Below are 27,102 nucleotides of genomic sequence, written 5' to 3'. Positions count from 1 at the left end.
ATATATATATATATATATATATCACTTTAGGTTGTGAGGAACTTAAGATAATGGCGAGATACGAAATGGCGTAACCCTGATGAGTGGACGAGACAGTCTCTCGCCCTGATAATGAACAGGACTGACAGAACCAATTGCGTATTAATTCACCCTTAACGTTTTCAAGTAAACATAATTACTGTGGATTTTCAGTCATAGCGGAAATCATTTGCTTTTATTCATATAAAAAAAAAAAGATTATGTATAGATACTATACAGTAATTAGTATTCTGAAGCAATTGCAAGGGAGTCACACGATATGTTAGTGGACATTAGACTTGTTTTCTATCGCTGTATTGTATATAAAAATATACATCTTGATGATTATAAATCGCTGTTGTTGTTGTGCCTTGTTATTGTGTGAAGGAGGAACGAAATCATCACAAGCGAGTTTTGGCATCTTGGCCGAGTAGGGTGAGCGTGGCCGATGTGTGGGGGTGGCCGACGACCCATTAGCACGGTAAACCACACATACTGAGTATGTTAGGCACACTCACCTCCACTCTAGATGGGCTCGCGTATCATACATTGTACACACTGGAACAGCGCGCTGCGTGGTCTGGCCTCTCCGCTTAAGAGGTGGATTAACATAAGATGACAACATTGATTGTATTATGTTATATGTGAGATTATATAGAGACGCTCAGTACATGTCGGGATGTTGTGAGGACCAGAGGAAACAAAACTGATAACTGAGCATGAGATAAATATAAAGGAAAAAAATAGTGTTTTTTAAATCTCTAGTATTTCATGACACTGTTTCTTGGGAGAGGGTCGCTATGGTAGAGAGGATAATTTTTTTTTCATCACAGATGCTCCATGGGCAAGAGTCGTTAACGAGGCCAGGACATGAACAAGAAGAAAGAGAGAGAGAGAGAGAGAGAGAGAGAGAGAGAGAGAGAGAGAGAGAGAGAGAGAGAGAGAGAGAGAGTGTAAGTGTTTGAGGCAATGGAAAACGTGGCTTTTAAAAAAAGGCGGCAAGTCGTCATTCTTATAAGAAAAACATGAATGGATGAAAAGTTCCAAAGTTTGGTTGTGCAGCGAAAGAAACAGGTATCACAACAGCCCACCCTTACAACAACTGAAGATGGAATCAATAAACAGCGCGCAGTCAGGGTTGGTCATGTCCAAGCTTTCTGGACAGCTTTATTTCAGCTTACGTTATACTACAGGTGATAGCTATATGACGATGTTTTAGTCCTAGCTAACTAGTGCTCGCCAGGTATTGTGGTCAGGTCAACTAGTGTTGGCCAGGTACAAGGGGTCAGGCCAACTCGTGCTGGCCAGGTACGTTTTGTTGGTGGTTGAGTATTGTACCGTGTTGAGACCCCGCGAAAAACCATTTGTATGGCCTAACAATTCGCCAAATACTAGGTAGCAAAACGATGTATAATACAATTATAGCACTTTATTTGCTTCATACAAAATTGTCCTTGATTGTAAAACATGTAGCGTGTCAGAACACAACATTGGCAGCACCATTAACAGAAGCATCAGAGAGTTACAGCATGTAAAGCACAATTCATTTACAAAATGATCAAAATACAGAATTACACACGCATCAAAAACTGTATCGCCTGTCACAGCAGGACCAGGCTCCGGTCCATTACCCTTGTGTGTCATGTTTTGTCATCGGAAGGTCATCTCTGTCAACGTTCTGTCATCTAGGTATAAGTTTGGGCCCAGTTTACCGTTTGTGTCAGTGAACGAAAAATGATCGTACTTGGAAATTGTCGTACATGGTAGCGAGAACTGTCGTACTTGGTAGACAAGAACTTCCGGTTTTTTGTACAGAGAACTATCGCACTTGGTGACGAGTTATCGTATTGGGTAAAGAAAACTGTCGTATTTGGTAACAGGAGCTGTCGTACTTGTTAACGAAGTCTTAACAAAATCTTTAATGTCCTTATCAGCGTGTGGTATTTTGAGGTGAAAAGATTATTGTCCTTGTCGACGGGAAAGGAAGTTTTCAACGAAACTCGTCGTTAGTGTTAACGAGATGAACAAAAAAAAAATTTGTTAAACGGTCTGTCGTCGTACGAGTACCATACAGCCTTACATGCGAACGGACTAAAATCGTGGTGCTCAGCGAATTTACGATTCTTATTAACCTCTTGGGTACGACGGGACGACCCCTGGTACAACAGGATGGGGTGACCGTCAGCTTTAGAATGAGGTCAAACGACCCCCACCCCCTCACCCAGGCCTTCATAGCCACGGGTCGTATCGTCTTCCTTAATTACGATCAGGGAATTTAAGGGTCACAAACTATCACTCCTCGTCGGAAGGTGTGTCGTGCACGAGCCCCCTATACGGCAGATCAGTGGGGCCGCATCGCGTCGCTGGCAAGCCACGCAGAACGCGGCATTGTTCAGTGTAAACAATGGCCTCCGTTGGAATGGACAGATCGAGGTTAGATAAAGTGCTGCTGCGGGAGACTGGATCCGGATGGCACGGCCACCAACATTGTTATCTCGGAGCAGAACTGCGCACGGCAAGGTGGCGGCGGACTGCCCTTGGTGGTACTTTGACCTGACCTCCTTAGAACAGGGGTCAGGTCAAAGGGCCTGGCTTGCCTATCATGATTCTTAAGCCAAGGTTTGTACTGTCGTCGTAGTGGTAGACTTGACATTCTTTTTATGTTCGTCGTTTTGGGTGGCTTTGCTGTACGTATGAAGCAGTTAAGGGTCGTGTTTACAGTCGTGCACTACACCAGTAGATGGTCGTGGTCGTCCGTTACACAGAGGAGTCCCAGGGGTCGTTCATGAAACAAGTGACGGCTTCAGTAGTCGTACGTTAAACAAGTTGTGGCTCTGGTGGTCGTACACAACCAACAGACATTCCCGGTTTTTGTAAACCCTTGACAAGCTGGAGGTTTAGTGGTCATACGTATAGAATAAGTGGCATCTCAGGTGGTCGTCCTCTTCTACAATGGTTTTACATTGTTGTCACATTCTGTGTCGCGTATGTGATGTCTGGCGTCCTTTGCCCTGCTGAAGGCCATACAGTCTTAGGGGTGAGTTCGATGAGTGACTGGCGTAAGTGACTTTACACCTTACAATAGATGAACCGTATCATAACAGTGTTGAACCCTTCCCTACCCACCCACCCACCCACTTACCCCTTTACCCCATCTCCCCTTTTTTTTGAGCACGACGGTACGACCCTTGAACACGACGGTACGACCGTTGAAGCACGACGGTACGACCCTTGGTGTCATACTCGAGGTGTCGTAAGGTCGCAGTTCGAGGACCGTGTGCCGTCGTTCTGAAGAGATGTATGAGATGAGAGACTAGCTAGTATGTAGCATATCTTCCCTAACATTAGTCACCAAAAGTAGTATAAAAAAATTTCTACCTTGTCAACATAGAGAACAAATAAGCTGATAGAAAACGGGATGAGGCTAGTCAAACACCCGGCAATACCAGGAGCGTCCAGTGAGAAAGAGACAGCCGGCCTGGAGTGACCCCCAACTGTTGACCTCGGAGCAGTGAGGCCAACACCTATGGGGCGTGTAGCTTGAAGGCCGAGTAGAGTGAATGGCAGGAACCATTATAACAACCCGTTCTCTTGTGACTGGCCTGGTATGTGGAAAGGGGGAGGTGAGTTTGTCGTGAGCATTTAGCTAAGGCCGGTAGGAGAGAGAGTAAAGAAAAAAAAAAAAGAAAAAAAAGTTTTTCAGTGTCTTGCTAAATTCTCAATTACTTTCTCTCCAACGAGAATATTGGGCATTACACTCTCCTCCTCAGCTCCGTGTGTGCAGTCAGAAGCAGTGTCCCTCAGAACCCCTCCCAGAGCACCTGCAGCTCCGACGCGTGACAGTACTGCTGCTGATTCCTCTTCTGTCGTCGGACAGGTCCTCCTCAGCCCAGCGTCCAAACTGCCTTCTCTTTGCTGGTGGTGTCGAGGGCGCACGTGTGTGCCAGGTGGTTCATGTTGGTGGTGTAAGCCTTGACCAGCGTGTCCTTGTACCGGTACATGGAGGTGTCCGTGATGCGGGGGTTCCTGACGCAGTCGTCGCCGCCAAACTCACACACGCGGTAGTGGTGGAGGAAGGCCACCTCGTTGGGCACGTTCAGCGTCCCTTTTCCAGGGAGGAACTCCCACACGAAGTGGTTCCCTGCGGAGGAAGGAATGAACCAGGATTAGAGGCTGGGTAGTTTGGTTTGGGAGCATGTGCTAAGGAGTATACGCACACACACACAATTTTGCGCGTGATCAAGTATATTCCTATGAGTCCACGGGAACAGTGAAACACGATAAGTTCCCAAGTGCACTTTCGTGTAATAATCATCCCATCAGGGGAGATACAAGAAAGAAATATAAGTCAACTTGATATACTACGAAGAGACGTAGCTAGGACGCCTTTTGGCGTCTCTTAGTTGTATATCAAGCTGACTTTTATTTCTTTCTTGTATCTACCTTGAATATGTGATTATTACACGAAAGTGCACTTGAGAACTTATCGTGTTTCATTTTCCCCGTGGACTCATAGGAATCTATAGATAGATAGATAGATAGATAGATAGATAGATAGAGATAGAGTTACGACTGTCCTGTACTTTAAACACTACTAACATGGCAAGTTTTAGCCTGATTGGCTACTGAGGCAAGGGGAGTGGGAGGGGCTCCCGATGTGATATCTTATCATCTCATGATAACGCGAGAAGATGTCCCTGTAAGGGTTAAGACATGGCTGGAGGGTGAAGGCTGAAAGTGATGTTTGATACCTCATCTTCTGGCTCTTTCCGAATTCTCCATGTTCGTATAACACACAGGGACTGTCATGCATAACAGAGACGTATTTCATAAAGTGATAAATTAAATCTAAATAAACGACTCTTCTTTTTTCTTATTTATCTACGCCTTTTGGGAAGTTTTTGACGTCAAGGTGTTTTACTTTTACGAGGCACAAGATGGGGTTACAACAGGCCTGCGGTGATACTCATATCTCTCATTAAGGCTCACTAGCTTGTACATGGGGCTACACCGGGTGTATGTCATTACTCAAGGAGCAGGAGGTTTCAACACGTGCACACCTGGTGCACGAGGTTAAGGCAACTGTCCCGCGGGTTCCCAGTAAGGTAAACAGATCCACAACCTTGTGCACAGGGTCACACCGGGTGGTGGATGGGGTCGTGTGCTGGGCCGCACCTGGTGTACAGGGCCACACCGTATGTCCAGGCAGTATAGAGGAGTAGGATGGAGGGGAACCTAGAGGGATGACTGGTGGCTCTACTTCGGTGAGGCCACGTTCGGAGGGCAACTGTTGGTAGACGTGAACTTGAAGTAGGAACAGGATGGAAAGGGAAATCGATGGACAAGAGACTGAGGGTGAGTAGGGAGGATGAAAAGGTAGGAGGGAGGGAAGAGAGAAGGGAGGGATGAAGGATAGAATGGCGGGCCTTGGGTGAGGGATCCAGCAGTGCTCGACCTGGTTTACCCTCGTGGTGTTATCACCGGGCCTGACCTCTCACGGAAATACCCTTTCCCTTCCCAGCTTGTTATCAGTATGCTGCCTCCACCACCTGCTACCCCTCCAACTACCCACTTCACTACTGCCCCAACCATCACCTGTTACCCCCTTCAGCTACCCAATTCACTACTGCCCCAACCATCACCTGATACCAACCATCACTTCTGGCTCCTCAGAGACTTGCGGCACAAACGCCTTGCCCTCCAGAGCGAAACAAAATGTTCGTTATGTGCTTCATCGCGAAAGCCTGGTATCATATGGGTACCAGAACCCTAGATAGATGTTATAGATACTTATCAGCGGAGTTATCGATGCTAGAATATAATTTTTTTTTTTTTTTTTTTTTTCATACTATTCGCTATTTCCCGCGATAGCGAGGTAGCGTTAAGAACAGAGGACTGGGCCTTTGAGGGAATATCCTCACCTGGACCTCTTCTCTGTTCCTTCTTTTGGAAAAAAAAAAAAAAAAAAAAAAAAAAAAAAAAAAAAAAAGCTGGGGGAAGTGTCACGCTCTGCGTAAAAGAGATTGGCCCAGGAGGACTCGATCTACCATCAGGAGCTACCAGTAGGACTCCTGAGAATGGACTTTCCCCGCAGGTGGGGGGGGGGGGGGGGGATGGACACTCACCGGCCTCGACCACGAAGGGCGTGACGGCGATGTACTTGGACCTCTGCTTGTGTGGGTGGAACCTCTGACGACGACGAGTCTTGCGTAGGGTCACCAGCGGCGGCAAGGAGGCGCTGTAAAGGAGAGGAAGCTTAAAGTAGAGACTCTGGGTGATTGAAAACATACAGAGAAGTAGGAATACGTTACTTGAAGTGACAACAGAGCGAAATTGTGACCACATAATGAGAAAAGAACGATTATTAAAGGACCGACGCAAAGGAGTCGGGGCTGTATAGGAGAATTCAATAAAGTGGGGATGCTGGTTTGATAAGGGTGAGTGGTATAGGGTAGGCGAGTGAAGACGTCCATATTCAATAGGTCTCAAACCTTGTACTACCGTCTTCGGTTCTGTGGAGCAGACATAAGACACTCCTCACCTGCTGGGGTCGTCCGGCCATTGGAGATAGAAGAAGGAGTTCTGGAAACTGATGGCACCGATCTTCTTGGCATCGGCCTTGGTGTGGAGGTAGCGGACCAGCTCGGGTAGGCTAGTGTTGGCGTGCGGCACAATGTACTCGTCCAGGTCGATCATCAAGATGTACTTGTACTGGTACATGTAGCGGTACAGGCAGTCATTCAAAGCCGCAAACAGTCCCTCGGTACGGATCTCCTTTTGTGATTTTATGTCCAGTTTCCACGGCAATATGCTAACCACGCCCTGGTCAGCGTACTGCTTCAGGATGCAGTCCACGTCCTTGCCGATGGTGTGGTTGTAGAGTGTGAAGTGCTCCACTCCCAGTATCTTGTTCAGTTCTATGAACTCTATCATCTGGTTGACGCTGTTGTAGTCGAAGTGCAGCGGCTTCACGCACACCGCGAAGGTGTTCCTCACTTCCTCTTTGTTGACGTCGAGATTCATGACCCTGAGTTTGTTGGTGGCGTTTCCCCCAGGGTCTGCCATGATGGACACGCTCTCCGGGGGAGGGATGGGCTGTTTCCCGTTCTTGTAGATGATGAGCGGACAGGCGATGAAACACGCTGAGAACTTGAGGTTCCAGTTTTCCCTGATGATCTTGATGGCTCCGTTGACGATCAGGGTGCTGGAGTTGGAGTACCAGTATTTGCACCAGACGCGGTCGCTCTTTTTGGTCTGCGTGGTGCCGATGACGCGGATGATCTTGCCCTTGCGATCGTCGTAGTAGGCAGAGTACACGAAGAACTTGTGCTTGGTGTAGTAGACGGGCTGCCAGTCGCCGTCCGTGGCAGAGCTGTTGCTGCCGAAGTAGGCGATGTCCTTGAGGCCCAGCATGTTCAGCCAGTCGACCTTGGCGAAGCCATGGACCGACTTGACGAGGTTGCCGGTGACCCTTGCCATGAGATGGGTCTCGTCCACGTTCTTCCTGTAGAAGCGCTCCTCGTTGCCGGTCTTGCTCTTGACGGAGAGCTCGTGCCGCCTGTATGTGTCGATCTCTAGCTGCCCTACGAGCTTCTTGTCGTCCATGAAGTACTCTGGGATGTCGCCGATGGCGTCGAACTCGGACGTCCGCTTGCTCGAGAACAGCATCCCTGTGCGATGCTCGTCGATGAAGAACACCTCGGCCACCAGGATGACCACGAACACCAGCATGAACACCAGCACGAAGAAGATGGACATGTTGTTCCTGTCCTTCATGCGCTGCCGCTGTTTCTTCGCCATGTCCTTGCGGCGTTGCCGGTTGAACCCGCTCAGCAGGGAGTACCTCCAATGAGAAAGAGAGAGATGGTCAGTAGGGAAGGTGTAATGTAACATGATTCCTCAACAGTGTACTGATGCTGTACGCTACGCAAATGTACTATTGCAAGGATGCTTTTTGTGTACACTGATGATGTATGCTGAAGCACAACCACATGCACGAACAAACGTTACCTCTGAAACATAGATGCATATTGTATGTACATACTGTACATGCACACTTGCATGCCGCCCACACACTTACATATACATATCCTATATACACTTACATCCCATGTGCACACTATCATGCACACATACGTCTAGCATACATACCATACGTGCACACTTATAATCCGTACACACAAATAGCCTTTGTACATACTCTCCATGTAAACGTACTTCCATGTAGAAACTGTCCGTATATATGTGCATGCCGTGTACACACGCATCCCATTTACATACGCATGCTGTGTACACATCTCGTTTACATACGCATGCTGTATGCATACGCATCTTCTTTACATACGCATGCTGTGTACACACGCATCTTGTATATATACACACGCCGTGTACATGCGCACGTCATTTACAAACGCATGCCGTGTACATAAAGATGTGTACGCACGCATTCCGTGTACACATGGGTATCATGTACACTTACATGCCGCGTACACACGCATGCCGCGTACATATGTAAGCCATGCACGCACGCATAGCGTTACTCACTTGTTGTGTATAGAGCGCCAGTAACGCATCGCCTCACTCCTCACCGTCATCTTCTCTCGGTCACTTTTGATGCGCATGCGCGCGGAGCTCGGGGGGTCGTCTGCTGGGGTGAAGCCAGGTTCTTTTAGAGTCACTCCCCCTTTGATCTGACCAGGTCAGAGTCCAGGTCATCATGACCGAAGACTTGATCTGCTCTTATGTACCATGACGTGGTATATAGAAATAACAAACGCCTATCGCCCTTAAATACGGCGTGTAATACTGCACAAAAGAAGGGGGTGGTCGAAATTGAGTCTCTCCTGTGCACACACATCTTCCCTCACGGGTCATTACTCTCCCTTGGGGGTTGGGGGTGGCAAGGAGGACTGGCGCAAGCCGTCGGGCATGCTGGGTACACACACTGAGGGAGTGCAGGGTGCGGGTGGCGGTCATACACACGACAGCACCGAGGAAGACAGATGTATTGGGACAGGTGTTAATGACACGGGGTTGTACATACAGTGGTGCAGGTGTTAATAACTTGGGGCTGTACATTCAGTGGTACAGATGTTAATGGCACGGGGCTGATATAGTGGGGCAAATGTTAATGGCACGGGATTCTACATACAGTGATGCAAGTTTTAATGGCACGAGGTTGTACATTGATTGATGCAAGTGTTAATGGCACGGGGTTGTACATTCATTAGTGCAGGTTTTAATGGCACGGGGTTGTACATTCAGCGGTGCAGGTGTTAATGGCACGGGGTTGTGCATACAGTGGGGCAAGTGCTAATGGCACGGGATTGTACATACAGTGATGCAAGTGTTAACGGCACGGGGATGTACATACATTGATGCAAGTGTTAATGGCACGGGGTTGTACAAACATTGATGCAAGTGTAAATGGCACGGGGTTGTACATTCATTAGTGCAGGTGTTGATGGCACGGGTTTGTACATATTGTGATGCAGAGAGAGAGAGAGAGAGAGAGAGAGAGAGAGAGAGAGAGAGAGAGAGAGAGAGAGGAGTGTGTGTGTGTGTGTTCGGCGTACGGACTCACCGTCGGGGTCGGCGGAGGAGTGCCAAGCGGAGTTCTTGCAGACTTCGAGGTGGGAGGAGGCGCGGGAGGCGGGGCGGGACGGGACGGGGCTAGCCGAGGTAAGGAGGTGCGATCGCAGGCTGTCCTTGGGCGGCCGAGGCGGCTTGTAACATTGTGTTGCGTCCAGGTTCACACACACCTGCAGAACACGCTGCTGGCTCAGTCACGGCCCACCACCACCCTACGTGGGTGGAGGGGCGTGTGCCCGGGTAGGCAAATGGATGGGTAGGTAGCTAGGTGGGTAGGTGGGTGAGGTGGGATGTCTTGAAGGTGGGAGAATGGCTAGGTGGGTGGGTGGGTAACGAGACGGAAGGATGGATGACCAGGTGGATGACGGAACAGATGTCTCACGTAGGTGGATGACACCTACAAGGTGTAGATGGAGAGGTAGAGGGTTGAGGAAGTAGAAGGGTCGTAAACAAGGCAGACAGGCGACTGTCTACTGGTTCCTGGTAGGAGTCTGGTTCACATTAGAAAGGTTGGCAGGCAAGTTGGTTTCGTGGGTGGGTGAGTAGACGGTTGGATGGTTGATCAGGTAGGCAGACATATGGGAGATTCAGGTTGAATATGATTGATGGGTTGTTGACCACTCAGATGGTTGAGGGGGTGATCTACTATACAGATGGCTGACGAGATAGATGGGCTACTGGTGGATGATCTCCAAGATGGATGGTTATCTATAGAGATGGAGTGGATGGTTCATGACGTAAGGGTGTGGTTAATTGGTAAATCTAGCAGACGGGTGGATTAACCTGTTAGATGAGTGGCTGGCTGAATGGTGAATGAAGAACCAGACAGAACGAGTCAATTGGGTCAGCAGGTCTGGCAAGCTGAATGGCTTGAGTAGACACATAGAGGAAGCAGGTTAGTTTGGTAGGTGGTTTGTTGGCCTCTACACGGGAGAGACCTAGAATGGAGAGGCAGCTGTTAATACAGATTAGTGGGAATCAGAGATGAATGATGGAATATACTCCCGTGGCTTATGACGCTAGAGGTATGGCATGCCACGGAACCCTGTCATCAATGGCCTTAAACTTATCAAGTATATCCTTTAAATCAAGGTAACTAAACCCTCTGAATCAGGATGACTATCCACACACTTGTCTACCCTCCTGTTCTACCAATCTACTTCTGTGGCAGTAGATAACCCTCGTCGTGGACCATTAGGTCACCTGTTATCTATCCTTCACATGTTACTCCCTCCTTACCCGCTCTTCACCTATCCCTCTAATGGCCCAGCGTGTACAGTCTCACCCCTAGCCCACAGTGGGCCATCCCAATGGGCCCACAGCCAGCATTGGCCACTCTCTACCCTAGCCCACAGTGGGCCGCTCCAGTGGGCCCACAGCCAGCCCCGGCCAATCCCCACCCTAGCCCACAGTGGGCCGCTCCAGTGGGCCCACAGCCTCGGCCAATCCCAACCCTAGCCCACAGTGGGCCGTTCCAGTGGGCCCCCATCGCCGACCAGTCCCCACCTTAGCCCACAGTGGGCCGTTCCAGTGGGCCCCACAACCTCGGCCAATCCCGACCCTAGCCCACAGTGGTCCGTCCCAGTGGGCCCACAGCCCCGGCCTACCTTCACGTTGGAGGGTTCCTTGCAGACTGGAAGCGTGGGCTGCGTCGGCGAGGGCACGGCGCAGCGGGGGTCCTGTCTGCCCTGGGCCTCCAGGTTAATTGTTCCCCCGGGGTCCCTGGCGTCCGACAGCCTGGTCCAATCCTCCGGGTCTGGGGTCAGTCGGGGTGTGTGTGTGTCAAAGGTCAGGCGAGTGATGGGTTATCAGCTGGCATGGGAGGTGGGGAGGGGGGAGGGGTGGTGTCAGTGATGCTGCGTTACCATGGTTACGGGCCGTCCTGGTGACGTCACGTTGTTTGTTACGCTGGAGAGGATGTCGTCAGATAGCAGTCACGGATCCAGTGTCTCTGCTCACGATGTGATTCTGTGGTTGTAACGCGTTACGGTGTTCATCAAGCGTCACAGGGTTGGTCATGAGGTCACAGGGTTGGTCATGAGGTCACAGGGTTGGTCATGAGGTCACAGGGTTGGTCATGAGATCACAGGGTTAGTCATGAGGTCACAGGGTTAGTCATGAGGTCACAGGGTTGGTCATGAGGTCACAGTGTTAGTCATGAGGTCACAGGGTTAGTCATGAGGTCACAGGGTTGGTCATGAGGTCACAGGGTTAGTCATGAGGTCACAGGAATAGTCATGAGGTCACAGTGTTAGTCATGAGGTCACAGGGTTGGTCATGAGGTCACAGGGTTGCTTGTCGTGACGTCACCGTGCTAGTCGTGACGTCACCGTGATGGTCGTCACGCCAAATTCCTCAGTCCAAAAGTGTTGGTCGTGACGTCACAGTTGTTCTTGACGTCACGATGTCATTGTTGGTCATGAGGTCACAAAAGGTTGGTCAGTAATGGCGTAAGTGACAGTCTCGACGTCACCACGACGGAGTAACGTCACCTCGTAACGTAACACTCACATGACATCATTCATGGGTCTCATGATTTCAAAAAAAAAATAATAATAATCACTTGTTAGCAGAGTCGTAAACTCATTTACAAAATTTACCTACTGGGTTCTCTATGACTCAAACAACTTACAGTAAATCAGACTTAAAGTCAAAGATTTATCTTCTATAAATTATAGTTTTTAACAACAATAACTTTAATATTTTTTTCTATTACAACACTGAGTTTACCATCATCATCACACCCAAAATCATCTCTGTGTGGAGCAAAAGTCTTTGAAGTGTTATTTTTCATTAAAAAAAAAGTGTTAAAAGCCTCGCACATTCTGAGGCACTCAAGGGCGCAAGTCCATAACCGTTTAAGGCACTTACATCAACCTGGGTCGCATTCCTGGTGCCTAAAGAGTAGAGGTCTCTGAAACGCGAAGACGTGAGAACAAACAAGACAGAAGGATATATAGTCTGTCGGTTACTAGTGTGTCTCTCAGCTCTCTAGCTTCTAGCGTTAGGAAATGATACAAATAAAAGAAAGTAAAGCTTGAAGGCGTCAGGCAAAGACTCTCAGCTAAAGCTTACCTAAGACTCAGGCAAGATTTGTCTCAAAAAGATTCCAGTTACGGCACCTGCTCGAGAGCTATCTATGAGGGCCGACTGCTTCAGAGAAAAAGCTCGGCTGGAAAGGCTTCATCCCGTGGAGTGGAGAGGGTCCAGCTATGGTACAGCCTTGGTGAGAGAGGGTGTTTGCGATAGAAGCAGTAGCTGCAGCTACACGACAGGGCGTCTACGGAAGCTACAAACAAGAGTCTGGCTCTTGCCAGTCTAGTCAACGCAGCTAGCTAAGGCGGAGTGAGGCAGGAGGAGGAGGAGGAGGAAGAGGAGAGGGGGTGGGAGGAGCTACTTTAACACAGCTAAGAAAGGTGGTGTTGAGCAGGGATGTGTGTGTGTGTGGGGGGGGGGGGGTGCCTTTGTTAACATGGCTACAAAACAGCAAAGCTCGTGTTGGGATGGGAAGTTGATAATATAGCTCAGGTGACGTTGACAGGTTTTGGTAACATAGCTGCAACACAGCTGTGGCGGTGCTGGCTGGCGTGTGGGATAATACAGCCACCACTCCAGCTAAGGTGGCGTTAGCAGGTGGGGAAGCTAAAGCTATACTCGAGACCAGTCTCGCCAGTGTGAGCTAAGGTACCCTTATGCTTCAACCAGCATAACATCTACAAACATCACTCTAGAAATTCGAGGGAAAAAGAAGCCTGTGTCTGATAAGCGAGACGAGGTGAGATGTTGCCAGCAGAGCCATGGGCATGGTAAAGGGTGATGGATCAGTCACTGTACAGGGCTAGCCAAAGAATGTTTCTGATGAGAGAGAAGCGCAGGCTGGGCTACTGTACATCGGAGTGTCATAAGAGTCGTATGGCTGATGTCCTATTGCGAATACGAAGGTGGATATACAGAGTAAGGTATGCGAGTGCTGAACCTGGTTCTTAATCAAGCTTAAAACTAGTTCAGTGCCACTTTACTACAGGAGAACTAGGCAAGACCTACATCTTAACTACGCCTACGTAAGCAACTCTACCACTAGTGCCTTGGCTTTCAAGAGTGTCTTGAAGACACACACACACACACGCACACACACACACACACACACACACACACACGCACACACACACACAAGCGTTTCTATTTCAGCTTAAGCAGTGGGCCCTGCCCATGTCTCCCACTTGGTTGTCCTGACGACGCCACGCAGTGCAGGGTGCCAGATCTGCCATGCTGGGGATGGGGGAGCCTGGAGTGCTACACCAGCAGGACACATGGGCTGCCTCGTCTACAGTAGAAATGCTGGCGAGGTTTAGGGAAGGTCAGGCTATGGAAAGGAGCTAAGGAACCAGTTGTGTACTGTGACGGGAGGGAGGTGGTAGAGTGGTAGAGTCAGCCATATTGTCATTCTCATTATGACCTGTACGGGTGTAAGTGTCAGAGGTGTTATATCAGCTTCAAGAGCACAACGGTACGACTCTTGAGCACGACGGAAGGACCCATGGGCGTATAAGGGCCTGGTCGTTCATCTTTCCCTGAGGGCTCAAGTCAAAAGGCCCAATCATTATACCCAAGGATGGGTGTCACCTTGCCCCTAGGATCGTACCGTCGTGCTTAGGGAAAGATCCGCTGTGCTTAAGGGGCTAAAGTGTACGACACATGTAGATGTGTATCGTGTTTCTGTGGAAAACTTGTGTTCTCAGGCCAAATGTGTTGGATGTGTGTTCAACCCCGTGTCAAGAGAACGAGAAGCGAGACTCGGTTAACATTGCCAGGCACGCGATACACTCACAGTGTACGTATATAGATCGGCAACTCAAGTACATTATAGATATTGATGCTTGATCACTTTGTACACATCTACCATAAGGAATAAGACTCGTGTGTCTAATTGATCAGCAGATTCGGCCTTGCGTCTGTTCGCTCCTGCAGAGGGCTGTCATATCTTCCCTCGCATCCACCGTTCCCTACCACCCTGGCCACCACAAGCTCTCATAGCACCACCATTCCCTCCCTTCCCTGGCCACCACACCCTGAACGGCGGATGACATTCTTCATCGGCACAACCCCCTCACCACGCTACTCGTCAGGCTTGCCCTTATTACGCAAGAAGACTTCTGATCTGATGAAGTTTTTGGATGACAATTTGGCAGTAAAGCGTCGGCCAGCCGTCAGGTCTCATAGGGAACAAAGTTCAAGACTCTCTTTGGAATAGCACGAGGTCATGATATGGGTTGCATGTCGCGGGTGTGGTCGTTCTGGTGGTGTGTGTCGCGGGGGTGGTCGTGCTGATGGGGGTGTGTGTGTTGCGGGGGTGGTCGTAGTGTAGGTAACATCCACTTTTGGGTTAAGAACGTGACTACGTCTGGACGAGACTTATAGATCGCTGTATCAGAGAGAGAGAGAGAGAGAGAGAGAGAGAGAGAGAGAGAGAGAGAGAGAGAGAGAGAGAGGTAAGAAAGCCACAGGTTTACAATAATAGCCGGCGCGGTGCGTGTGTGTGTGTGATTGTCGGACTGGGGTGGGGTTCGAGCCCCAACATCGACCGTCAAACCCCCTGTGAAGAACTGTGACCACTCAGCGACTTCGGTATGCTTCGAGTCAAGTCGTCATTTGAGTATTCTATGTCCGCCAGATATCCCCGCCCGTCTACCCTCGCCCGAGATGGAACTTCATGGACAAAAACTGAAGAATGTTGATCTAACCCCATCGTCTCCCTGTCTTTAGAGCAGCCCCACGCATTTGCATGACCCCCTGCACATCTGACTCCAAATTATATATCTGTCTCACACACACACACCAAAAAGGGTTCAATCCCACTATCTTGCCAAGGTCACACGCATCATCTCGACTACTTGCACTGAGGTGAATACATTCTAATCACTTGCTTTAAGTAGCAAAAAAAGAAAGAAAAAAGAGAAAAAATCACATTTATCATTCAACTTCATAAATTCATATTATGCTGTCTTCACTAATCATATCCTCAGTCATTCTATTCTATTCATCCACTCCTCATACCGTAAAAGTACTTTTTAAATATATCTTTAACAGCAAGTTTCTTGCTTGATATCGTGTTATGTTCCGTCCTCTGGTGGCGCTAGCCCAACATCTATCGAATTTCTATCCACGTCATTGATCTGCTTTATAATACTTGAAGGTTGTCATCAGGTCACCCCTCACTTCTCTCTCTTTCAAGATGGGCAAATTCAAAGCCTCTATAGGCTTTCCCTGTAATTCATGTCTCTTAATTGTGGTGTGCCGTGACCTATTTGTACTGTAAGGGCAGGTGGGGGAAAAACACTTGTGTGGCCCACCCACCCTCGAATATTCTCTGCAAACTGTCATACGTCTTACATTTGTGTGTGTGTGTGTGTGTGTGTGTGTGTGTGTGTGTGTGTGTCATACAGTTGTATTCATTTTCCTTCTATGTCAGTATGTAGCACACATCCCTCTGATTAAATCCCCAACTTGATAATTTCACCAAAGTGTGAATTTCACTCCTTCATTCTTATTTTCTTAGAAAATGGCGAAGATAGGATCTCGTTTTCTGATATGTAAATTGCCTTACGAATTTCCAATCTGGGAGCCGTGTTTATTCTGGCTTGAAAAATAGATTTTTATCTTCAAATAATTGATTCTAAGTCTCATAGTGTTTTGAGACTGTGCCATCATACTCAAGGGTCGTACTGTTGCGTCGTGCTAGTGTGGGGAGAAAGGGTGGAGGTGGGGGGGTTGTTTTGGATGCCGTACACTGTCATATGTGTCTCAATCCGTACACCGCATGCGGTCCAATCCATACATACCGTTTGTTCCATGCCGTATACCATGTATGTTCCAATCATCTGTACACTTCAGGTGTTCCAATCCATACACCACGTTTCAATCCATACACCACGTTTAAATCCGTACACCACGTTTCAATCCGTACACCACGTTTCAATCCGTACACCACGTTTCAATCCGTACACCACGTTTCAATCCGTACACCGCGTTTCAATCCATACACCACGTTTCAATCCATACACCACGTTTCAATCCGTACACCGCGTTTCAATCCATACACCACGTTTCAGTCCGTACACCACGTTTCAATTCGTACACCACATGTGTTCCATACCGTACACCACATGTGTTCCATACCGTACACCACATGTTCCAATCCATACACTACATTTGTTCCATGCCGTATACTACATGTGTTTCCAGCCGTACAGAACAGGTGTACACAGACTGTAAGTGCGTTAACTCCTTTGCTTATCTATGCAGTAATGACATCCATTTCAGGATACGTGATTTTTCTGTTTTTCCTTCTGTTAATTTCATTCTTTCCTTTTTTTAGTGTAATTTTGCATTTAACTGTTAACATTAATGAGACTGGTAGGACTGATGTAGTAGAATCAGCCCTGAGATTTTTATATTAACCCCTGATTCTTATTACGATTAATATATTCTGATTATGCAGTCAAAATGCCTTAGATGCCCCCAAACACAAAAAACGGGATTATAGCAATAATTAGAAAACGTACTTACAAATCACGTCTGAAGCGGAGATAGCCAGTTTAAAGGTGATCGCTTCCCCACTGATGATTACTAATACGCGGTTTACACAGTCCAGGGAAGAGACTGGTTGTGCGAACTGGACAATGGTTACCATCAAGACTGGCTGGGAGGGTATCATGTCAATGTCAGTCACACCCGCACTCTCTGCCGCGCGCATTTTCCAATAAACATTAACTTTACTCCAGATCCCATTGGCCTTTCCTACATCATTTTAGCGTTTCGTACCCATTCCGCCTCCTCTCCATTGTTTAGTTTCCGTTTAATTTCCCTGTCGTTATTCCTTCCCACGAGATCGTAATGGTTGAACAAGAGATGAATGTGGTAACTAGGATGCTTAGCGAGGGTTTGGTGAGCATCTGGCAACTCTACTTCCTTTAGTGGCAACTCCTCCCTGCTGGTGGAGGTAACAGCCCTTGCCACCTCCCTTTCCTCCCCCCCCCATTTACTGCTCCAACTATCCCCCTTTCAAAACGTTGCGCCCCACCCCTTCATCCCCAAGAGATATATATACGTCCATATATACGCTGACGATGGTTTATGTATCGCGCATCGTCAGGTTACCATGGCGGCGTAGCAACAGTCCTCGCTGACTTGGGTCAAATTAAGTCAATTAGGTTTGATTACATTAGTCTGGGATCTTTTAGCTGCTGGCCTTGCTTAGCTGACCGAATCATTACGGGACCAACAGCAGTGAGAATCGTTTTTTTTTTTTTTTAAACGAAGCTTGAAACGTATTCCAGCCATAATGGAAGCAACATGAAAACAAGGCCGATAATCTTAGAGCCGGGAAAAAAAAAGGGGGGGAAGAGCAATGGATATAAGTAAAGTGAATTAACATCAACATGGTACCATTCAGAAAACTAACTCGTTCTCATAGAAAACGTTAGGGGCTTGTGTTGTGAGATAACCCAACGACATGGTTAAATGTCACGATGTTTCTGTGACATGACGTCATTAGTGACCTCATGTCGGGTCTTGAGGGATGTTGTAACTCAGTCATAAAAGATATGAATGACAATCTCGGAAGAAAAGGGAACTCCCCCTCCCTCCATCTACGACACAAAGTAAATTTCATATACAGACATCAACGCTGACTCCGTGGGAAATGTTATGTGACCACTTGATGACCTCGTGGAGGGGCTGTGGGTCGTCTGTATTGCACTATGTGGTGTTCTGCGGGTTGTAATCCCAGACCCCGTGGTGGCATGCCGAGGATGACCACATGGTGGGTGTGTGGAATGTTAAGGCTGCCTTTATGTCGGCTACATAGCATGTAAATGTATTGACCATGTGGGAAGGAGGGGTAATATTGTGTTGGCTGACCAGGTGGTGTGAGACAAGCTGACCAGGTGGTGGGTGTGATAGAGGCTGACAACGTGGCGAGTGTGAGATAGGGAGGCTGACCAATTGGCGGTTGTGAGACGTCTATGAAGCAACAAATACTCACTGGGATGGAACACTGGCGCGAAAGGCCTGGGGTGGGCAACGAGGAACAAGAAGCAGTGTGGGTAGGACAACGCGAGGAGAAAAAACAACATGAGTCTACAACGTGAGTGTGTACGTATAAAGAGACGTGGAGGAGCCATAATAGTTCCTTGATCAGGGTGGTGTTGACAGTGAACTGTCAGATTGCCTCGTTAAACAGTAGTCTCAAGATGTAGCTGATCTGAATCTTTTTCTTATGTCTAATTCTTTGCTCTTTTGATATTAACCTAACGACCCCTCATTCAGGGGAGCCATATCAAAATGCGTAGCTTCCACGATTTAACACCCTTATATCCCTCTCATACACATCTCTTCCCAATTTCTTATATCTTTATTTACATATATTCTCTCGAGGTTCAGAGACATATCTCTCATCCGTCCATTCCCAAAGTGTCTTTACCTTCAATATTTCATCTTAGTGTTGAATGCTACCTAAATTCATCTTCATTGGTTCATTTCATTTCCGACTCCTGAAGAGTGAGCCACCATGCTGGCTTGTATCATGACTACATGATCAGCCAACATCAGCATCCCTTCGTATGTGTACGTTCATATTGCAAAGATATTTTTGTTTACGGATCTTTTATATCTTCTTGCTAGAGAAAGTTTGTATGGCTTGCGGATATCAAGATTAAAATCTGAATTAAGTGTTACCGTACTCCGCCCAGCCTGTGGTTACACCGCGAGTGCAAAGGCACCTTCATACAAGGTTGCATCATTGTTGACGAGAGGGAGTCACACTCTGGCCGAAGACCTTATCACTCCAAAATGGTCGCGCGTCACATCCTTGCCGCCGGAGATAGCAGAGCTTTTGAGCAGCGGCAGCTCCTCGAAAAGGGGTCCTGCCTGTGCTAACTCGTGAAGCCTTTATCATGATTAGTTAAATCAATACGAATTACAAAATCTATTGACGTCATCTACCTTGGGATACCAACAAACACTCCATACTTACATGTCTTTTCTCAAGAACTGATGAAAATTCAAGTTACGCCAAGTGATTCTAATGATAACTGTTTTCTTCTAACTTCGTAATGTAGAACAATTCTGGTCAAAAAGAGGAATCAGTGATATCCGGTACTTTCCGGGTTCTGTGAAATCAATAACGCAGGCCAGATCCTTTGAGGGGTAACTTTGAGATGTTATCAACTATTATGGCTCCTAGTGAGGGGGGTACCTTGATACTACATTGAACTATTATGGCTCCTTGTGGGTAACTTATCAATATACTAAACTATTAATGGCTCTCTTTAAGGGATAACTTTCATTAAACTAGTGTAACCCATTTTCAATGGTAACCAATTAATTGACTAAACTAGTCTCCTTTTTTAGGGGTAACTGAATCATGCACTAAACTATTATGGCTCCTCGTGCTTTCCTGTCTAATACAACACATTTCTACTTTACTAAGAATGGCAACCTGTCTCAATATGTTTCTCCACTAATTGTGAACATTTCTAGATGGTCTGATTGCTAGAAAGGAAAGTATCTACAGAAGTGAAAGCGTATATAAAAGTAACAGTATTATTGTTACAGTAAAACTCTATTATGAATTAATTAGTGTCATTTATTTATTTTGCAAGTTATATTGAGAAATAATGCATAATCTATCATGCATAATAATATCATGTCTTATTGATAAGCATTATTATTAATATTAATGTTATTGTTATTATTATTATTGTTATTATTATTATTATTGTTATTATTATTATTATTATTATTATTATTATTATTATTATTATTATTAAGAAGAAGAGGAGGATGAACAGCCTGGTAGAGCATTAGTCAAACACCTGAAATCAGTTAGGATAAGTTAGTAAGGAGGAAAAGAAAGATAATATTCTAAATATGATATGAACAAATGCTCCTAAAAGCGGCCAGACGAGCGGACTCGACGGGGAATATTCTCATTTCATCTGCTGGACACACTCCCTTGAGACCAAGTACACCTTGTTTATCGAGACCAGTACACCTTGCTTGTTAAGACCACTACACCTTGTTTGCTGATACGAGGACGTCTTGTCTGCTGAGCCTAGGACACCTTGTTTGCTGAGACTAACACAACCTGTTTGCTGAGCCAAGTACATCTCGTTTGCTAAGGCCAGCACACACAACTCTCTCTTCTTTGGATCCCTACCTCAGTGAACGGACTAATCTGCAGAGCATTGCATCTATTTTTTTTTTTTTTCTAAACCTTCATTCTTCGTAGATCTGAAATCATCGTGATCAAAGAGAGTTTTAAGTTCTCTGAAAGACACTGGTCGTCAGAATGACCCAGTCGTTACCTCACATTGGCATCAACACAACACGGTACAGAAATAAGCTACTAGGATGGGTGGATGGTGCTGGAGGCAAGAAACGAAGGAATATATAATACTGTGCTTTTAGAAAGGAGAAAAAACAAAATCAAAAACACACACACACACACACACACACACACAAGGCTTTAAAATCGGGTGGTCAGTTCCTGACGGATAGACACGTAAGGATGGTGGGAGTTCAGAAACAGCGCGAGGGAAGGTCCAGTGTGTAAGATTGACGAGGAGAGCCTAATGTGAATAATAATGGCTCAAATGGTGCGGTGTAAGCAGGAGGGAGGTCGTGACAGAGATAGTGAACAGTGTGGTACGCAAAGACATTGGTGCTGTGATGGTATGAAACACATGAAGATCACGAAGGATAACACACAGATGATTTAAAATGAAATTTGTTGATCAGAAAAAGAGAAAATAAAAGACACGAAGAGCAGTATTCCCCGAAAACATACTTGTCATGAAGGGATATACGGGGACCGTGATTTGAAGATGTAAGATAAGAACGATGAGAAAGATAGAGATGAAGAGGAGCAAAATTTTTCATGAAAGCAAGACTTGCTATGGAGAATGAAAGAAGAAAGTAAAGTTACATGTGACGCAGACAGGGAACAGCAGCAGAAATTACATTCACCATGATTCATCTCAGGAACTGCTGAAGTCTCGTAGTGTGTCATTGTTCCATACAGAACGAGGGATCACAACAGAGAGAGAGAGAGAGAGAGAGAGAGAGAGAGAGAGAGAGAGAGAGAGAGAGAGAGAGAGAGAGAGATTGGGGAATTAAAAAGAGGTGCTCCTGAAGTGTCCGGACTCCGGAGGCCCCTCTCCAAGTAGACACCTACCCCCCGGCTCAGGGGTTATAAAACTGGCCCCTTTCGTTTTCAAGGTCCTGGGGGATCGATCCCTGGACCATGTCGTCTCGAGACTTCGGACGGATAAGTGATTTTCGCAGACACACACACACACACACACACACACTCACACACACACACACACCAAACGCACATACCCCACTGGACCCAGATGCAGATGGGTACCCACTTGTTCGAGATGGCAAAACACAGTTCCTGCGGCGCAACGGTTCGCCGGCGTCCAGGACATGTGTGTTCGTCCATTGCGGGCTGCTGAAGAGCCAGAGAAAACGAGACATCAGCTTAAACTCGCTGGGACGCGCGCCCACCCTTACCATAGCCTACTGGTTTCCTCTACTGGGAGGTGTGAGTGATGAAGGACATGAGGGGGTTGCGATGTGAGGTGATGGCTAGTTGCTTACTATTTACGAGAATTAAGAGTAATTTCTTTTTGTTTTACATATGTGCCAAAGAGCTTGATAGAGAGATTGAGTGACGAGTACTGAGCAGAGATAAGGGAACTGTGAGTGTAGGAACAGTCAGATATGAGACAGTAATTGGGTGATGTAGGAAAGGACAGTTCGTCACCGAGATGGTTGGCACTACATTAAATAAAATGATGGATTAAAGGGTGGATGAACGTACCATGAAATTACGATGATAATAATGATAAAATGGCGGAGGAAAATAAACCCCAAAATTTCACTGCTTTCTTTTTTCTTAAAGTCATTGTATTATAGAAATGGAAGTTTTTTAGAAGGTACTGCATGTGTGTGGAGCAGGGAGGAAGTCTATATATGAAATGAACAAAGAGAAAATTCTAGCTGGTATTGGAAGATGACGTGGTGTGTTTGTATCTGTTTGAGGTCACACCAGACCTTTTGATACCTGATTTGGCAACCCACTAAGTTCACCAATGACCGTAAAAATGGTTTTCATACGATCATATAATTAGTTGATCTCAAAACTTTAAAGGCAGATGTTTGGATACCGGGGATGGAACAGTACGCAGATGATGCAGTGTTAGTGGAAAAGGCAAACAGAGGGACTGGAAAGCATTTTGTCAGTCACTCTGGAATAGCGAGCGAGACAATTATAGTTAGACGTGGGGAGAAATGCCAGTAAGTGAACGAAGCGGTAAATGAAGGTGAATAGAAAATCATGAATGTAAACGAGGATGTGTGGCAAGGATTGCTAAAGACGGCGGTAGAGTACAGACCAGGTGCTGGGTGGCTGGACAGACTGAAAGAAAATTACCTTAAATTCTACGAGTCAGGAGGAGGAGGAGGAGGATGACTTAAGCCCAGCGACAGTTTAGGATCAGGGGGTGGAGTGAGGTGCTCACGTAACTATGAGGAGAGACCAGTGTGTCACAAATAACCCGCAGGAGTGTACTTGAGCGAGAGAAGTGTGAGGGTGAAGTGAGCAGGCTGGCTGACGGCGCCTCGTGGATGAGGCCAGATGAGATGTGTTGTCTCGAACTATATCTATCTGTTTGTTGCACAGTAGGGAGAGGGAGGTCTAACACTCTAGTGGTGCCTCATCAGTGTGTGTGTGTGTGTGTGTGTGTGTGTGTGTGTGTGTGTGTGTGTGTGTGTGTTTGTGTGTGTGCGTGTGTGGAATGATATGCTTGCTCGTTTGGTGGGACAACTTTCAAATTATGGACAAGAGTCGATATCTGATACACGCGTTATACATTCCGACACACACACACACACACACACACACGAGCGAGTGGATCATCCATCAAAACATCCCGCAAACAAGCGGTGGAATTCTACATTGTCACTGCCGCTTTATCACTGCATAACGTCAATGCTCTTCATTTACAGTCACTCAGGCATACCTCGTTAAACCCATTGAATTAAAAAAAGGGAAACAATCGTTCATGGTGAAGGTAAACTGAACAAGCGACAATAGTGCATTCACATAATGGAGTATGTATTACTATTAACTATACAGTTTGCTGACTACGAATATAACGCTTTCTGTTCACCTTTCTGTGGCTGTTGAATAGGGAAATGAATTGGTTGGTTTCCACACATGTACACACCTGGGGTTTGTGTATGTGTATTCATGTCTTGTATAAGTGATCAGGGAGTGTACTACACCTAAGGGTAACCCGCTTATTTGGTTTTGTGCTTCGGAGGAAGAGTTCGTGTGTATGATCAGGAAGAGTTCGTGTGTGAGTATGATCAGGAAGAGTTCGTGTGTGAGTATGATCAGGAAGAGTTCGTGTGTGAGTATGATCGGGAGGAGTTCGTGTGTGAGTATGATCGGGAGGAGTTCGTGTGTGAGTATGATCAGGAAGACTTCGTGTGTGAGTATGATCAGGAAGAGTTCGTGTGTGAGTATGATCAGGAAAAGAGCTCGTGTGTGAGTATGATCAGGAAAAGAGTTCGTGTGTGAGTATGATCAGGAAAAGAGTTCGTGTGTGAGTATGATCAGGAAAAGAGTTCGTGTGTGAGTATGATCAGGAAAAGAGTGCGTTGTGGTAGCCATGAATGCGGTCATAAACACAACAACTACACATGAGCACTACACTGTAGAGATAACACAAAGACAATATCACTATAGATCCATTCTACACATGAGATGCATGTATCAGTTTATCCAGGGAATATGATATAGGCGTTGACACATTCATGTACTGTGTGTGTGTGTGTGTGTGTGTGTGTGTGTGTGTGTACAAAAGGAAGAGACAACAAGAGACAGAAGGTCTAATAGAAGAAAATGAATTATCGAAACGAAGGCGACTGATATGAACAGACACATGACGAAAGATGACAGTGGTTATCGGTACGTGAATGAGAACAATAAACGAAATGCCAAATGGAGAATATAAAGTTCTGGTCAATGCATGGAACCAGTGCACAAGACAAGTCGAGCATAACAAACGCAAGGGACACCAGAATGGAGACAGTCAGAGCATGTATGACAAGGTAGATGAAGGAAGGATGAGACAAGAATGAACGAATTGAGAACACTTATTGAAAGCAGGATATGTGTGTGTGTGTGTGTGTGTGTGTGTGTGTATGTATAGGGTATGAAGAAGAAGAAGAAGAGTGATAAAGAGTCTATATAGTGAATTCACTGAAGAAATTTCATACACTGTCAAAGTTGCATCTATATATATAAATCAGCGACTGACCTGAATCATTAACACGGCTCAAGAGAATTCCAGTGAGCTACAGATGTAAAGACCTATCCTGACAGTGTACTACAGTGTTCTTCAACAAGTAACATTTATATACTGATTCTGTGACCTATCACATGTACCGCATCCTTATACTTCTGCTATCTACTGCATTCCTTAAACCATCCTAATCTATCATCTACTGCATTCCTTTTTTACAACTAAAGCTATCATCTACTGTGCTTATTATACCATCTACATCTACGGTCTACTGCAGCCCAGTAATGAAAAGTCCCAGTACACTGTAATCTACACTGAACACAAATCCAGCACACTAACATACACTGCGGGTATCACCCAGTACACTGCAACGTACACTGCGGACACCACCCGCTACACTATATTCTACACTGAGAGCATCACCTAGTACACTGTAACCTGTACTGTAGGCACCACCCAGTACACTGCGGATACCACCCAGTACACTGCGGTTACCACCCAGTACACTGCAGGCACCACCCAGTACACTGTAGGCACCACCCAGTACACTGTAGGCACCACCCAGTACACTGTAGGCACCACCCAGTACACTGCAGGCACCACCCAGTACACTGTAGGCACCACCCAGTACACTGCAGGCACCACCCAGTACACTGCAGGCACCACCCAGTACACTGCAGGCACCACCCAGTACACTGCAGGCACCACCTGTTTACGTTAAAACGTAGTGTACAGAGCTGGCTCAGAAGACACTGCCTAGTACATATTTCAGACTTTAGATTCAAGAATTCTATTCTCCAGAGAATCATAAGCCACTGTGGCCTGAGTCCCGTCCATTCCGTCATTTCAACGACTCGATAATCTTTCTGTCTATCACAGCCACGTTCTCCTCCTTAAGCATTCCACAACACGATAGCGTCCTGGGCTGCGTGCACAACCGCCCCGTCCTCACAACACCACATAGTATCATCGGTTAAGATCATGGGCGGCGGGGTAAATGGAGAAGGACATGGGGTAAAATATTCCATGAGGGCGGGGGTGGGGAGGGGGAGGGGGTTGTTGTGGTGGCCTGCCCTGGGGAGGGGGGGGGGGAGGAGGGGGGGAAGGGGGGGGGGGGTGGCTATCCCGAGGTGTTCTTGACATGAAATACTAATGGAGCGGCCTCCAGGAGTGCTTGTTCAACCTCCCCCTATTTCCCCCGGTCCTCACACCCTCCCCTGTGACAATCGGCCACCTTACCCCACACACCCCGGGCTACACCGACGCCGGCCCCCCTGATGGCCGTGAACGGTGTCTGGACAGACCAATAAAAAGGACTTACAGGTCTTCCAAGGGGTGTCGGGAGCGGCGGGACATAGCGTGGTCGGGGCTGTGGTCGCACGGGCCAGGTCGCTACTGCACTGAAAATCAATGACGATCGCCAGCCAGTCACTCCGCCTCGACCGAGAGAGGCGCAGGCGCCCGCTTCCGCTCCTGGCCTCCTCTCGCTGGAACCCCTTCCTCCTCCTCCTCCTCCTCCTCCTCCCGTCTATGGTGTGCAAGGCCATGGCCGCCTCGTGGCCACATCTTCTGGCTTGGTAAGGCTCTCTTGTGGCCACGGCTGCTTCCTGGCCATGGCTGGAGCCGTGGGCGGAACTCCTGGGAAGAATACATTGGTCATATGAACGTCTTGGTTGAATCTCTATATAATATTGCTGGTATTACTACCACAGAAATGTAAATAAGCATATATATATATATATATATATATATATATATATATATATATATATATATATATATATATATATATATATATATATATATATATATAATCCTTGAGATCGTACAATTTTTAATCAGTACTTGTGAGGACTGATATATGGCCCGTGCACCCGACCTCCATGGTCGTGGGTGCACGTCTCAACACCAAGACCACCTCGGCAGGTCACCGGCCTCTCAGTAAGTCGCCCCTGAATGCGTTAATTACGCCTCTCTCGCCGGCATTCACTGGCAAGACCATCCCCAGCGTTAATTAGCGTTTCATTAAAGTAGGACAGGACAAATGAAGTTATATTTATTCTGCACAGTCTCTCAGTCTAGCCACAGTGTGATCATTATTCTTATTATTAGT

The 27,102-nt window shown here is 46.9% G+C and overlaps 2 protein-coding genes across 5 annotated transcripts in view; one reads left to right on the top strand and one right to left on the bottom strand.

Annotated features, from left to right (window-relative positions):
• The window catches only part of Mpc1 (mitochondrial pyruvate carrier), a 117,481-nt gene that overhangs the window by 12,762 nt on the left and 77,617 nt on the right, over positions 1-27,102 (top strand). The gene's annotated exons all lie outside the window — the stretch shown is intronic.
• LOC139760834 (uncharacterized) lies at positions 1,433-26,368 on the bottom strand. 4 transcript variants are annotated; one of them, XM_071684492.1, is made up of 8 exons: positions 26,311-26,368; positions 11,217-11,421; positions 10,393-10,547; positions 9,602-9,779; positions 8,563-8,662; positions 6,560-7,861; positions 6,144-6,256; positions 1,433-4,159 (listed from the first exon to the last, which is right to left on the bottom strand). In XM_071684492.1, the coding sequence occupies exons 5-8, from the start codon at positions 8,637-8,639 to the stop codon at positions 3,903-3,905; spliced, it is 1,749 nt and encodes a 582-aa protein (XP_071540593.1). In that variant the 5' UTR covers positions 8,640-8,662; positions 9,602-9,779; positions 10,393-10,547; positions 11,217-11,421; positions 26,311-26,368; the 3' UTR covers positions 1,433-3,902. The 4 variants fall into 4 exon arrangements, with proteins under 4 accessions (XP_071540593.1, XP_071540591.1, XP_071540590.1 ...); XM_071684490.1 differs by lacking the exon at positions 10,393-10,547 and adding an exon at positions 22,044-22,126 and having other exon boundaries at positions 11,217-11,365; positions 26,311-26,367; XM_071684489.1 differs by lacking the exons at positions 10,393-10,547; positions 26,311-26,368 and adding an exon at positions 17,176-17,643 and having other exon boundaries at positions 11,217-11,365.

Source organism: Panulirus ornatus, chromosome 38, assembly GCF_036320965.1.
Source record: "Panulirus ornatus isolate Po-2019 chromosome 38, ASM3632096v1, whole genome shotgun sequence".
Lineage (NCBI taxonomy): Eukaryota > Metazoa > Arthropoda > Malacostraca > Decapoda > Palinuridae > Panulirus > Panulirus ornatus.
The sequence above is the reverse complement of the archived record's forward strand: the minus strand, read 5'-3'. Positions and strand labels throughout refer to the sequence as shown.

Coding starts and splice junctions, on each gene's coding strand:
- LOC139760834 (XM_071684489.1), bottom strand. CDS start 17,362: ATGCGCGCGGCAGAGAGTGCGGGTGTGACTGACATTGACATGATACCC. Junction 9,780..11,216: donor AGGAACCCTCCAACGTGAAG/GTAGGCCGGGGC, acceptor CGTGTTCTGCAG/GTGTGTGTGAACCTGGACGC. Junction 8,663..9,601: donor CTCCTCCGCCGACCCCGACG/GTGAGTCCGTAC, acceptor TCACCCCAGCAG/ACGACCCCCCGAGCTCCGCG.